Source organism: Physeter macrocephalus, chromosome 13 (genome assembly GCF_002837175.3).
Source record: "Physeter macrocephalus isolate SW-GA chromosome 13, ASM283717v5, whole genome shotgun sequence".
Classification (NCBI taxonomy): domain Eukaryota; kingdom Metazoa; phylum Chordata; class Mammalia; order Artiodactyla; family Physeteridae; genus Physeter; species Physeter macrocephalus.
The window spans coordinates 84687273-84701652 of record NC_041226.1 but is presented as its reverse complement, the minus strand read 5'-3'; the positions used below and the strand labels follow the sequence as shown (position 1 = coordinate 84701652).

General features: G+C 61.0%; 1 protein-coding gene across 1 annotated transcript in view; it reads right to left on the bottom strand.

Annotated features, from left to right (window-relative positions):
* COL5A1 (collagen type V alpha 1 chain) overlaps positions 1-14380 on the bottom strand; it is a 144509-nt gene that overhangs the window by 61432 nt on the left and 68697 nt on the right. The window contains exons 7-12 of the mRNA XM_028497372.2: positions 13427-13702; positions 12262-12429; positions 12075-12128; positions 7496-7537; positions 7241-7303; positions 435-509 (exon numbers count right to left, since the gene is read on the bottom strand). Coding sequence (XP_028353173.1) covers positions 435-509; positions 7241-7303; positions 7496-7537; positions 12075-12128; positions 12262-12429; positions 13427-13702 — 678 coding nt within the window. The remainder of the gene's footprint in view (positions 1-434; positions 510-7240; positions 7304-7495; positions 7538-12074; positions 12129-12261; positions 12430-13426; positions 13703-14380) is intronic.

Sequence of the window (14380 nt, the reverse complement as noted above, 5' to 3'; positions counted from 1 at the left end):
GAGGGAGGCACCCCCCGCAGGAAAGGGCCTCCATTCTGGTCCTGAAGGGTCTTGGAAGGAATCCCTGAGGCTCTGGGAGCAACCAGGCCCTCAGGGGTGGGGGAGGGATTTCCTCCTCAGCCATTCAGACCCAACAAACCCAACTACTGCTTAATCCACACTAGTAAGTGTGCGGCAAGGAAGGATTCGAGGAGCCAGCAGCCAAGACGGGGCGGAGAAGAGGGGTCCAGGAGCGCGGAGTCCACCCTGCCGTGTCAGCAGAACAGCCCAAGGAGCCTGTTTCTACAAGACAGTCGGCCCAGGTTGGAGCTAGCCTTCGGGCCGGTGATCGACCCCCTCGGAAACAGCCCAGGGCCCCACTCCCCCATCGCACGTGGAGCCCCGAGCCCACCCACACGGCCGCCGCCCCCCAGCCCCCAGGTAAGGACACTCACAGGCAGCATAAGCATGGTTCCAGGAGGGCCGGGCAGCCCGTCAGCCCCAGGAAGGCCTGGGCGTCCAGGGGGACCCTGTGGACAGAGGGGCCAGGAGAGTGGGTCAGTGGAGGGCGGAGCTGGGCTGCGATGAGGAGGCGGGGCGGAGTCAGGGCCCGCCGGAAACGCCCTGCGCAAGCGCAGAGCAACGCAGGACTCCGGGAAAGGGATGTGCAGACCCCAAGCCCAGAGGAGGGGGCTTTGCTGTGGGCTGAGGTGGACAGGGAGGAGGATGGAGGGAGGCCTGAGCGGATCCAGAGGAATCAGAGACAGAAAGGCTGGAGCCTGCCATGGGGGCGGGGGGTAGAGGGCAGAGGCCACACTGCGGGAGGTGGTTGGGGGCAGGGGCTGGGGCTTCCACGACCACAGGAATAACCCCAGGAACGTCCCTGCCAGGTGTCCCACCTGGGCGGGGCACCCAAGGACACCTGCGCTGGCTGCTCAGAGGGCCAGCTCATCCGTGGTCAGCGAGGGGCCCGTCCTCACGCGCCCTCGGCTCTGCGGGTGGAGCAGAGACCAGACGGAAAGCATCCACTTGTCTGGACAGACGTGCAGGCCCGGAGTCGCCGGGAGGGCAGTGCAGGGGACCCCAGTGCTCTCAAGCACTTCAAGGCCTCACCTCTGCACAAACATCTTACCTCCAGCTCGTCCTAACAGCACCCCACCCCCCCATCCCCCGCCGACAGAGTCTCTAACTGATTCTGGCCCAAGTCAGGCTTATGTGAATGTAACGCGAATAATACGGCTTATTGACAAAAAAGCGTTTTATCGCTCAGCTTTCCACTAACGCAGGCAGACTCCCAACCAGCTTGCGGGGGACGAGGTCTGTCTGCAGACAGATGAAGCTTAGCTCCCCCTCCTCAATGAAAGAGACCACCATCGGCCCCACTGCGAGGGATGCTGGGTCCAGCCCTCAAACCGAGTGTGCAAACACCACCACAGCAAGATGCTCCCAGCTCAGACACAGACTGACTCCCCGGCCCAGAAGACCAAGCACCCAGGGGGTCCATCCCGGAATGACCCAGAAGGGTGTGCCCTGCCTGGGCCAGAACTAACACCGTCTTTTCTTCAGTGGTTATGTTTACTCCAGGACCGATCCCCGCTCTTGTGAAATGCGGTATAACACAGGTTCACACATAGGGAAAAGTGAAAGTTCCCTCTCGTTCCCCCCGAAGTAACTAGGGCTAAAACCCTGTACGTGTCCAGAGAGGCCAGAAGCACAGGCACCGAACACCCGACATGGATCACGTCCGTCAGTCTAGGGGTCCGTGGCCAGGGAGGTAGTTTTCCTCCTTTTTCACGAGATCATCTTGTCCATATTGTTCTGTAATTGGCCCTTTTCCTCTGCTGCACATCGTGGCCTATTTATGAGCTTGGCCTCATTCATTTTAATGGCCACACGTCACAGACTCATCATTTATTTAATCCGTCCCACTCTGATGCACGTTTAGGTCACTTCCAGTTTTCGTTAGGACACAGGCTGCCGTGATGAGACTTCAGGCATCTTTCTTTCTTTCTTTTTAATTTTTTTCTGGCCACGCTGTGCAGCATGCGGGATTTAGTTCCCCGACCGGGGATCGAACCCGGGCTCGTGGCAGTGAGAGCACAGAGTCCTAACCACTGGACCACCGGGGAATTCCCAGGCATCTTCCTTAGGCAGGTCCTCAGAAGCAGAACTGCTGGGTCAAAGGATTCCCATTCCCCTTTTTGCTAATGGATACAGCCAAATGGTCCTTGCCTGCCGTTTCAGAAAAAAAAAAATTCTCAGAAAATAAAACTTGCTTAAAAAAGAAAAACCCAGAACGTGTTTTGCCACCCAGATCTCCTGGAAATCCAATGCTGATAGCTGTTCACAGCTGAGCTTTCTGCTGCTGAGCCGATCCCAAAAAAAACCCCCAATTCAAAGCTTAGGGTCCGTGTCTCCCAGGGACAAGATGCCGTCCATGTGGTGTCCACGTGGTGAGCGCGTGTAGCACTGGAAACCAGGAAGCATACTGGGGCGGTCCCTCATCCACTGTTTCCACTTTCAAAGACCCTCCTCCTGCTCTTTCTAAGCCATGGAGGGTGAAAATTCAACCTCAGGGGGCCCAAAAGCTATTTCACTCTCACGCTGGCGTGCTTCAATTACACCCAGAGTGATTCCCAAGAGCGTATGCATAGATGGACAAGGAAAATCCGGAAACCCCTGGCACGGAGATGAGGGGACAGAGAGCTCAGACCCTTTGAAAGTGGCTGTAGACTCAGGCCCCAGGCTGAACCCAGGAGCCCGGGGCTCAAGACGAGCTGCAAAGCCGAGCTGCTTCTCATAATAAAAGCAGCAGGGCCGGGGAGGAAGCTGCAAAGACCAGGGGAGTCTTTATGCTGAGATATTTTTGCTTTTGCTCTTAGAAAGACCCAGAAAAGGAACATGCACCAAATCCTCAGATCCTCAGTATCAGTGGTTTGCTTTTTTTTTTTTTTTTTTCAGGTCAGCTCCTGTGCAATTAGAGCTTGGGAGAGGCCAGAGAAGTTCTTAGGGGTCAGCTCCTGCTCTAGATCTGCAAACTGGCTATACCTACGGCCGGGGCCAGAGCCTTGGGGGAAGCTGGCACCATGCACCCTCCCACTCCACCAGGAGCCTCAGCTGGCCCTGCAGCAGGAGAGGACTGGGAAGTCCCAGCGGAGCTCACTGAGGTCTTCTGAGCCCGGGAAGCCCGAGAGGCCTGGAGGGAGGCGCTGAGGTGTTTCCATCGATACTTCCAGCCTTCTCCCAGCTCAAAAGGTGCCCCCGCCATGTGCTCCCTAATATGAAAAAGGGTCTTTCTGGCTTCTAGGGGGTTCAAGAGGTTAAGAAGACGCCTCAGGGCTTGTGGCCAGGACATCACAGAGATACCTGGCTGTGTGGAGCAGGTGAGTAACCCGGTGTCCCAGGTTGGATGGCCCCACAAAAGATGTCCTGGGCACACAGGGGCCCTGGAAGGCGGAGCCACCCGTCCTGCCCCCAGAAGGCAGGAGATGGTCGGACAACCTCGCCTTGCGGGCCACAGCGGTCACTCACCACGGCCTTTGCGAAGCTAAGAGCTTCCTATGGGCCTCAGTGGACTCGGCCTCTCAGCCAAGTTGCAGGGACCCAGCCTGTGTCCACTCCCCCGGCCCTGAGCGCAAACCCAGCCAGCCGCGGGGGGAGGTGGTGACGTAGCTGGGCATCGTTCCAGCTGGCCCTGGGGAGCGGTGCAGGCACCTGTGAGTCACGCTTTCCGTGGGTGTAATAACGGGGGTTCTTACAAGCCTTTTAAAGGACAGAAAAGACCCTCAAGCAAAATCCCAAAAGGATGCCCAGCCCTTGAAACCTAAAGAGGTGGTGGGGAGGGGCTGAGGTCTCAACTACCGGGAGAAGGGGCTGGAGAAGCTGTGCCCGTGGCAGCGTCATTACCGGGCTGTGTGGACATGCTATAGAGTCATTGACCCTGCCGCTCTCTGGCCCCGAGGGTATCAAGTGCAGCCCGATTCTGCAGGGAGGGAGGCACCCCCCGCAGGAAAGGGCCTCCATTCTGGTCCTGAAGGGTCTTGGAAGGAATCCCTGAGGCTCTGGGAGCAACCAGGCCCTCAGGGGTGGGGGAGGGATTTCCTCCTCAGCCATTCAGACCCAACAAACCCAACTACTGCTTAATCCACACTAGTAAGTGTGCGGCAAGGAAGGATTCGAGGAGCCAGCAGCCAAGACGGGGCGGAGAAGAGGGGTCCAGGAGCGCGGAGAAGAGGGGTCCAGGAGCGCGGAGAAGAGGGGTCCAGGAGCGCGGAGCCCTCAGGCATGGTGTCGGGCAGGAAGCACAGCTGGGCCGGAGGAGGCCGGAGCAGGGCAGGAAGCAGGACAGGACGTCTGCCCCGACGTGAGGCTGTGGGCGCCAGGATGCAGAGAGGCTCACGGCCACCTGCCCATGGGGTACGCCAGACACGGACGGGGTCACAAGGAGAAATACAGGCGTGGGGCCTGCCTTCAAGGAGCTCACCACCCAGTTAGCAAGAAAGGCTCAGACGAGGAAAGGTTAGGCAGCCAGAAGTAATTAGTAATAAGAAGAGCTGCAGAGTCCCAGGGCGGCAGGCCTGGGGCAGGGGGAGGGCAGGATCTGCCAGATCACTCCGTGAAAAGCTCTCAGGTGCAGATGGGCATGTGAGGCCAAGCAGGTGACGGGGACCAGGATATGGTCCCCCGTCCCAAAACACGCCACTTCGGCATAAGGGTTATTTTGCGCTGACGGCAACTGAGAATCGACAGGTGCAGGAAGAGTCCCCTGCCCTCCCCTCATCCGTCTGCAAGCAGGGCACACAGTTCCCTTCGCGAAGGTGGCCTGAATTCACTCCCACCCCGACCCGTACCAGGACAAAGGGAGGAACCCTTATCACTGGAGACAGACAGTGGGTACTCAGACGAGTCTGCACACACAGACTTTACTGAAACAAGCCTTATCTTCCGTTAGTTTCCCCCATGTATTTTGTGGTCACTTCTCCGTAGTTTATTGCTTTTTGTTAAAATGGTATATAAGTTCCCAAGTCTAACCACTTCTCTGGGTTTTTTCTTCTTTTTCATGAAGCCTCATGTAAAATTAAAAAATATTAATAAACTCATTTGCCTTTTCTCCCATTAATGTCTTTGGTCAGTTTAATTTGCAGGTCCCACTGACAAAACCTAAGAGGGTAAAGTTTTTTCCTCTCCTACACAGGAATTCTGAGGTCATGCTACCAGCAAGTGGCACTGCAGGATCCTGACTCTGCATCCAGTGTTCTTTCACAGCTAATTAGCAGACAGCCAGGAGATCTGGGCATTGAGAGGACGCTGAGCTGTGAGCAGGGACAGTTCCTGGACCAGCTGGTTAAGCAAGGCCCAGAGGGTGAGCAGTGCTCAGCTCCTGGAATCAGTCCCTCTCCCTGGCAAGGGCCCTGGGAAGGTCAATGGGCTGCAGGTTCCCCCTCCAATTCCAGGGAGAGCAGGCTCTAGAGCCGGTGATTCCTCTGCCTCCCTAACCCCAGTCCCTTTCTCCTGGACCCTAACTTGAGCTTAAGAGAGACCAGCTCCAAAAGCACCGGGATTCCACTGTCAGGTGCCTTGGCTCTTCCAACTTTCAGGTCTCAGCACACAAAGCACCAGCAGGGTCGCTGCCTCTGGCCCTGACCCAGGTTCAGTCCAGAGGCAGGCACCAAGTGGGGAGGAGAGTCCCTCTGGTCCGTGAGCATTTAGATCCTCGGTGCTAGACCAGCGCCCAGCACTGTGGACACTCAGTGAATATCTGTGCTGGACGGACAGACGGACAGACACTTGGAGCAACACGGAGGCTGACGGGAGATGTCAGTCCGTATCTGTGCCCCCTGTGGACGGCGACCTCCCCTACGTCTAAGAGAGAAGATGCCTCTGCTATGGCAGGCCGTCCTCTCTCACGGACATCCGGACTCAGTCACACCCCTGGGTCCATCTGAGGACGGCTCTGTGGGGGGACACGGCTGTCACCCCTCCATCCACTCCCAGAGCTTTGGAGTGAGCTGGGTTAGAGACTGCAGCCCCTGGGGCGGAACTTGACTGGTGTGGGTTCAGGGGTGGGGAGGGGACAGGCCCCTCACTTGCTCGTCTGGAATTTCAACGGTGGCAGAGGGAGGAAAGGCACATGGGAAGTATGGGAGGGCCGAGCGTGTCACAGGCCAGCCACGGAGCAAGGCCCACCTACTCTGCCCCCAGAGCCACTGGCCACAGGGACTCAGAGGTCACGCGGCCGCCTGCTTCGTCTGCGGGCATCACCTCACATCACCCTGAGCAGCACCCCAAAGCCCCCAGCACCTGACAGCCAGACGCCCCCTTGGAAGCAGACCCCAGCCGCCTTTCCTCAGGACCAGGCCCAGGCACTGTCAACCCCCGAACCGTGAGGTCTTTGCTCTGGGCAGCGTGCCAGGCGCTGGGGATAAAGGTCTGTTAGGATGCACACACGCCCCCAGCGTCTCTCATCTACAGCTACACCCAATTATAGCTCTCAGTCTGACTGTGCTCACGTCGATAGTCATTAGACCAGCAGGAAAAACAAAAAGAAAAAAATGTCAAGCTGGACTAGAACCCACAGGGCTGCAGTACCCCCAAACGCCCACTAGGAGGCGGAACGAAATTGCCGCGAACTGGGCTCAGCCTGCATCTCTCCGGCAGCCACCCAGGGCGACCTGGGGATGGTCCCTTTGACCAGGGTGACCCCAGGATGTGTCCCTTTGGTCAGGGTGACCCCGGGATGGTCCCTTTGGCTAGGTTGACCCAAAGATGGTCTCTCTGACCCAGAGCAAGTTTTCTGTGTCTGTTGCTAGATTTCCAACAAGGAAGCTGGAGCGAGGGGGTCTTAAGGCCAGTGAAGTTCTCGTATTGAGGGAGGATAATTCGGATCCTGCGGGATATGCCCAGGCAGCCCCAGAGCTCTTTGGCCACTGCAGCTGTTGTCATGGCTACCCTAATGCGGGGCCGCCACTGTGAGCTGGCCCCTGGAACCCACCGGGGGACCCACAGCCCGGCTGAGGCTCACTCCTGCAGGGGTCTCCTGACTCCAGCTCAGGGCCAGGCAACAGTCGGCCCCCTAAACATCTGAAGAGAGTGGACGCGCTAAGGGGGGGCGTGAGATGCGAGGGGACAGGGCGATTTGGGGAAGGACGTCAGTGTACTGCGGTCACCCACACAGGTGAGGTCAAGGCTGCTCCCCGAGCAGGGAGGACACCTGGACGAGGCCACAGAGCCCGTGGATCCGAGGGGACTGAGCCGCCCTTACCCTTTCTCCAGGGTCACCCACTTGGCCAGTGGGACCCATCGTTCCTGGAGGTCCTGGGAGACCCTAGAATTAAAAATAAAATCAGGCAGAGTTAAAGATGCAGCCACAGGGCGGTTCCCGCCTGGCCAGGAGAGGGTTCGAGAAAGTGCCGGTCCCAGGGCGTTTACCCCTCTTTTCCATCTGGGAGCTTTAAGGGGTCTCCCTCCACCCCCGAGCGCCTCCCACAAGTCACGGGCAATAAAATGGGACACTCACCGCGGGGCCTTCGGGGCCGGGCGGCCCCTCCAGGAGCATGCCCTGGAAGAGACAGGGAGAGTGTCTGAGACCCCAGGACCCCTTCCCTCCATCCCCAGACCCCGAGTGGGCCCGGCCCCTAGCAGACCCCAGTCCTGAGGAAGCCCTCCATGCTGGGTGGACCAGAGGACCACAGTCTCGGGCCTCTGGGTCTGCACCCTCCGTCCTGGGAGGGGGTCCCGAGCAGCAGCCTCTGGAATGGGGGCCCCGGTGACCGTCCTTTGAGCGTTTCCAGGGCAGCCACAAGCCAGACAGCAACCAACAGGCTTCCCTCAAGAACAGCTTCCAGAGGCGAGAGGGGGACCAGGACTCCACGGCCACACCTCTGGCCCTCCTGTGCCCAGGGGGCAGTGCCCAGGCAGGCCCTGGTGACGGCGGCCTGAGGGAGCAGTGGACCCCAGGACCAGGGTCCAGTGAGGCTGGAGACGCGACCACCCGGTGGATTAAGGGAGGACAAGAGGAAAGGGCGCCACAGGCTGAGGTCCCCGCCTAGAGAACCGTTAGGCCCAACTGCTAGACAAGCCACGCTGGGGTCTCCAGCCCCCTCCTCCCTCCACATGGGAAACACAGCCAAGTCCACCGGACACTCGGCTGCCCTCCTCCTCTAGCCCCTCACCTGGCTGAGCCGAGGTTCATGCTGCCTCTGGCCCCCAGGCCGCACTGCCTTTCCCCCCAAATGGGGACAAGGCCTCCTGCCCGCCTGTCAGCCTGGGCCCTAGAGTCAGCATGGGCAGCGCAGGGGAGAGCAGGCTTCAGGTGTCTGCGGACAGAGCTCCCGGCCCGGGGGCTCCTGCTCTCGGGCCTCGGCTTCGGCCACCTTCCCAGCGCGGGCCTCCTCTCTACCCCTGTCCGGTCAACACGAAGGTCGGGCAGGCCCCGGCGTCCTCTGTGTTCCATGCCCACTTCAGGGGTCAGAGGCAACGCATGGCCTTCCAGGGAGGGAAGGACCTCTGGCCCCTTCAAGGGTCTGCATGCTGAGAACACCGTGGTGGATCGTTTCTGGGGGTCCTGGGACCTGGTGGGTTCTGTCCGGCCCGGCTGGGCAGGCTTCAGCCTCACGCGGGGCGCCTGGCTGCCGTGGACCCCTCCTCCCAGGGAATTCCTGTCACGGCCGAGGCAGCAGGGAGAAGGCTGGACATACTTGGCCCCCAGTGGCAGACCTGCCTCCTGTTTCCCCGGAACAAAGCAGGCTCGGGCTGCTTCTCTCTGGGGCTGATCAATGCTGCCGTGCCCTGGGCTTTTCTTTGAAAGTGAACAGTCCTCTTGTGAGACCTGGAATTGCCTCCTAGGAGTAAGAGGGTGTGCCCAGGACAGGCACCAGGTCAGCACAGGTGTCGGACACCCCCCCAGCGGGGGGCATCCAGGCCAGGGGCTGCGGGTCCCCTCCAAGCCCCTCACCCTCCCCACCAGGGCTCCCCAGTCGCTGGGAGGATGCACCCGGTGTTTACACAGATGTGCACTCAGAGAAATGTTTGTACACGAGATGTACACAGAGAGTTCACCCAAACGGCCTCATCAGTCCCACTTTCCTGTTTCCTCCTCTGACAAAGGCAGCTGAGGAAGCTCAGAACCGAGCTAGGATTAAGAGAGAAACCCCTGGCTGCCACGGACCCTGCAGGACCGCAGCTGTCTTCCCGGACACACAACCGCTGTTCTCAGGGAGTGGGGGCCGCGGTGGGTGGGCTCTCACGGGAGGATCATTCCAGGTCGGCCCGGGAAGGGCCGGAGGCCGCTGGATGGATGAGCCCCGTGGAGGGGTGCCGGCGCTTTCCCAGGTACAGTGAAGGGATGGACCCCTGGCCACCACCCCAACGAGAAGTGCTCCCAAGACATGGGAAGCCATGGCCTTCCTTCACTGGCCCCGCTCCACACCCCACCAGGGTGGAAGGTCTCAGCCTCGGCTGAGAACTCAAAACAATCCTTAGCGGGGGTCCATTCATCTGCTACATAGCACTGACCAAGAAAACCTTCCTTAAGCCACAGTGGAAGGCAGACATGCCTGTTACGGGCCTTCACCAGATGATACAGGACGTTGAATCTGGAGATGCCTGGTTCCCTGAGGTCCCAGGGCAGCCAGGAGCACCAGATCCGACTGACCTGAATCCGCTCGGCTGAGGGACTCCTGTCCTGTCAAGGAGCCACTGGTGTTGCTGACCCATGACAGAGGGTACCAGGTCTGAGTGCGAAATAGCCCCTGTGTCCCTGGGATGGACGGATGGAAGGAGAAGCAGCTGGTTCCCAGGCCCCGCTCTGGGACAGTGAGCCACGCCCCCCAGAAGGAGGTCGCCGGGGAGAGGAAACAGCCACCCAACCTTCACGGGCCGTGACGCCCGCGCGGCCAAGACCACGTCGGCTGTCGTCCAGGACTCGGCCATCTGTTTACAGGGAGCTAAGGCTTTGAGGACATCTGGTGATGCTCCAGGTTGAGAAATTCCAACTGTTTCCATGATGTCTCCAGGGAGACCGGCCTCGGCCCCTCGGACACTCCGAACAGGCTGGAGGCTGGGCGGGAGCAAATGCTGGGGCCAGAGGGGAGGGCATCCTTCCCTAACTGCATCCAGATGGCTCATTTCTCCCCGAACAGAGATGAAATGCATCTTCTGGAGACATGCTATTTGCGTTGGACCGCTTCTATTTTCTCAGCCTGTTCCTCCGGCCCACCCTTGCCAGTGGAGCCCGGTGGAGCCCGGCAACTGGACACCTCATCCACTCTCACCCCCCCTCCACCCGGACCTGGGAGGCTATGGCTCTCACACAGGGGCAGCCCGGTCTGGGGGGCGTGTGAACTGGAAGCTCGTCCTGACCGAGGTGCCGGCCAGGCCTTCCCAGAGCCAGGACCAAACCCAGGACTCCACGGAGACTGGCCCCCGCCTGCCCGAGGGTTCCGCTCTTCCCAGGCAAGATGCCCCTTTCACCAAAGCAACGGGGACACCACGGAAGGCACCCGAGTCAGCGGCAAGTCCACCGGGGACCCAGGCCATCTGGACCGTGGTGTGCACACAGCCGGACCACAGGGGAGTCACGCTGGGTGTGGTCCGCCTTCTGACACAGCCCCTCGAGGACTGGAGCGGGTCCCCGGCAGCCCCGTGTCTTGAGGCGGCACCACTGGCCGCACTGCTCTTTCCCGGGGGTCGCCTGAGTCTGGACTTGGTGTGAGGGTTTTACATGTCGCCGAGCAAGGGGCCACCTGGTGCTGGTGTCCCCCTTCGGCCCCTCTGCCCACTTCCTCTGCATCCCCATCTTTCGGCCCCAGACAAGCCCTGGCTCCCTTGGACCCTGGGGAGCCCGGAAAAGGAACGTTCCCAGCCCGAGCACAGGATGTGCGCGCCCATCCCTGGGACAGGCCCGGGGGGCGGGGCAGGGAGCACAGAGCAGAACGGTCATCTAGTCCCCCCGTCCTGATGCCCCAGCCACGGGCTTCGGGTGCCTCTGAGGGGGATGAGGTTCCAAAAGAACCTCCTTCGCAGTCCCACGGGAGGATGGGGGTCACCCCAGTTCTCCGTCCCAGAAGCCCCAAGATCGGAAGCGCCCTGGAGCCTCCACGTCGGGAAACCAAGTCCCGGCAGTAGAGAAAGCTGGAGCCTGGCCCCAGCCTCATGAGCCGTCGAGTGCAGGACGCTGGCCTCCTCCCTCTGGCTCTTGGAGGATGCGGCAGGGGTGGGCCTTGGCAGCCAGCCCCTCCCCACTCTTAGAGCTGCTTCCCAGCCCACGATGCCATGCCCACCACGTGCCGCTGCAGGGCACCCCTCCCCCACCTGGCTGATCACCTGGCACCTCGCCCGCCCCGGCTCAGGGCCTGGACCTGGGCAGCCCGCAGGCCACAGGGCAGACCCTGGTGCTCCCGGCCAGGCACGGCTCCCTGAGGGCAGAGGACATGGCAACACAGAGTGGGGCCCCCGCCCACACCCACCGACCCACGAGGTGCACGTGGGACCTCTTCCCTATGATCCCAAGGTTAAGACGTTCTCAATGGTCATTTTGTTTAACTCGCCCCCAGCCTGGCACAGTGCAGTTTCACTCAGTGGGAGTTTCAGTGCAGAGCTGTTTTATTAAATCCCCTCGGCGTGGCTGACAACCGGGCTTCCCTGTTCCACGGCTGCACAGCCCGCGCGGAGAGCTGGGCCCGTGGCTAACGCTCCCTCTGCTCCAGGCCGGCCGCTCCTAGCCCACACTCAGCCTGCCAAGCCCCTGTCCTCCAGGGGAGCTCCCTCCTGCCCCGAAGCCGAGTCTTTTTATCAAGGAGAAATCGACACGCAGTGATGTGCCCGGATCTTAAGCATGCAGCACAAAAAGGGTCCTGACCCATTCGAATCCCAGGCAGCCACCAGCTCACTCGAGGTCCAGAACCTTACCCCTGCCCGGGCGCTTTTCGAAGCAGCGCGTGGCACCCACGAGGTCACGTTAGCTCCTCGTGGTAGCCCCAGGCGTGGAGGCGCAGGGGTCCCGCAGGTCCAGCCACATCCTACCTAACCCGCCACGTGCCCCAAGCTTCGACCCACCACCCCACCGGTTTCGAGGAGACAATAAGAAAGTGTCTTACTGGTTCGATGATGGCAGGTTCTCCCTTTTGACCTTTCTCGCCCCGTGGTCCGATCTGAGGTTTGTAAGATGCAGAGAGAGGAGAGGGGGAACGGGAAGAAGGTACAGATTACACCAAATCCATACGGCTGATGAAGCAGGGGTCCCCCCACCAAGGGCCCGGGGAGGCACCCTTCCTAGCCACGCACCCCTTCGTAGACGGTGTCCTGGTTGGCGGGCATGCCCGGCCCGATCTCCGACGGGGAGATGGTGGGGTCGTAGTAAGGGTCGTAGTAGGTTTCGTCCAGGTTCTTGATAGTTTCTTCTGTGAACTCTCCCTCCAAGTCGTCCATCCCCTCCTCCGGAGGCGGATCCGGCTGAGAGGGAAGGCGGCAGGGGTCACCCAGAGGACGCCAGGTAACGGACACGCACAGGCCCCCAGCCCCGGGCCTCCAAGCACCGTGGCGCCCGAGGTCACAGAACGCAGGTAGCCCGGGGCTTCACCTGTTGGCAGCCATCGTCTCCCTCTCACGAGGGGGAAACTCACCCCAAAGCCCCCAAGACCCCGTGGCAAATCAGGGCGGCAGAAGGACGGGCACGCGGCACCAGGCGGCACCGTGTACCTGGGGAACCTGGGGCCGCCAGGGGCTCCACCCAAGGCCCAGGGTCTCGGGGTAACAAGCCCCTAATCCCACGCCCGCTGCCAGAGGGGTCTGGACCCATCAGAACCCCGTGTGTCTGCCCTGTGGCCGTCAAGGATTCAGCATCACGTGATGGTTGTTTTTAAGCATTCCCTACGGACCATGGGCTGAGCTCAACTGCTCTCCAATCTGAAGACGTGGCAACAACCCCAGGAGGCTGGCAACACTGGTGCCAGGTTGTAAATGAGATCACTGATTCTGAGACGGGGGATACCACTTTCCAAGGTCACTGGCAGAGATTTCAAGTCAGGTCTGCCTGATGGGAAAGCCCACGGTCCTACCCGGCCTCAAGTCTGGTCTGCTCGTCCAGGCCCCCAGCTCAGGTACCCGTCTGGCCTGCCCTCACCCGGGCCACAGACAGGAACACTGTCGGTAAACACGCGTGTCCTCATCCATCTCCACCGAACCCCAAGAGACCTGGGGGGCGAGGCTCATTCCACCCGTTTTGCTGATGACAAACTTGACAACACTGAGACCCACCCAGCGAGTCAGTGACTGCAGACCCACCGGGCATCCTCGGCGATCACTTAAAACGGCCTGGCTGCAAAGGGCTGCAGGGCCAGTTGTGGTGGGCTGGGGGAGGGCAGCTGCCCCAGGACAGCAAGGGGAGGGGAAGAGCCCGGGGTCCAGCCCCCTCCCCCGGACCACGCCCACGCGTCGGGAAGGCAATTACGTTAGAGGCATTGGAGGTGAGGACCGTGCTAGTGGGAACTTCGGCCCGGGCGCCCTGGTCGGGGGACTGGTCGGGGGCCTGGTCGGGGGCCTGGTCGGGGCTCTCGTCGGGGCTCTCGACGCCTTCGCCGTAGTTGAGGTCCTCGTAAGGGGGCGGGGTGTAGTAGTCCTCGCTGGGTACGTAGTCATAGTCGCCGATGCCGGGGTCCTCCTCCCTGCCGGCCCCCTCGCTGGTGTCGGGCACCGGAGGGGTTTCCGTGGGGGGCTGGGTCAGCTCCTGGGAGCCGGGCAGAGACACGCAGGGTCGGGGGGCGGCCGGCGCAGCAAGGACCGGGTCGGGGGCTTCCTCTGCGGCTCGAGGGGGAGGCTGACCCATCAACCAACCGGCCCCCGTGGATCGGGGCAGAGGGGTCCCCTCGGTCCGGGGGAGACAGCCCAGCCCGCGGAGGCGCTCTGCACGACTAAACCCCCGCAATCACGCACTTGGACGGGGGTGAACTGTATCTCAAATTTTTTTTCAAAGGTAAGAGAACAGGGAATTCCCTGGCGGTCCAGTGGTTAGGACTCCGTGTTCTCACTGCCGAGGGCCTGGGTTCAATCCCTGGTTGGGGAACTGAGATCCCGCAAGCCACATGGTGACCAAAAAAAAAAAAAGTAAGAGAACATTCCAGACTCTTAGAGCCATATGGGCCAGTGTCCCTCCCGGCCGCCCGTTGGGGAGGGGACTGGATTCCATCACATCCATGTCCCCCGGTGTCCCCCGCACCACGGGAAGCTCTCTGCCCTACACTCCCCGTGAGGACAAAGCACATACGGTCCCTGGTCCCCCATTTCCCTGCCAAGCTCCCGCCCACTGCCCCTGCTCTCCACGCATCTCCAAACGGCCCCCATGCTCGCCACGGCCCCCCCCCGCCCCCCCCCCCACCACGGCCTCCAGGGACCCGCAGCCACGCGG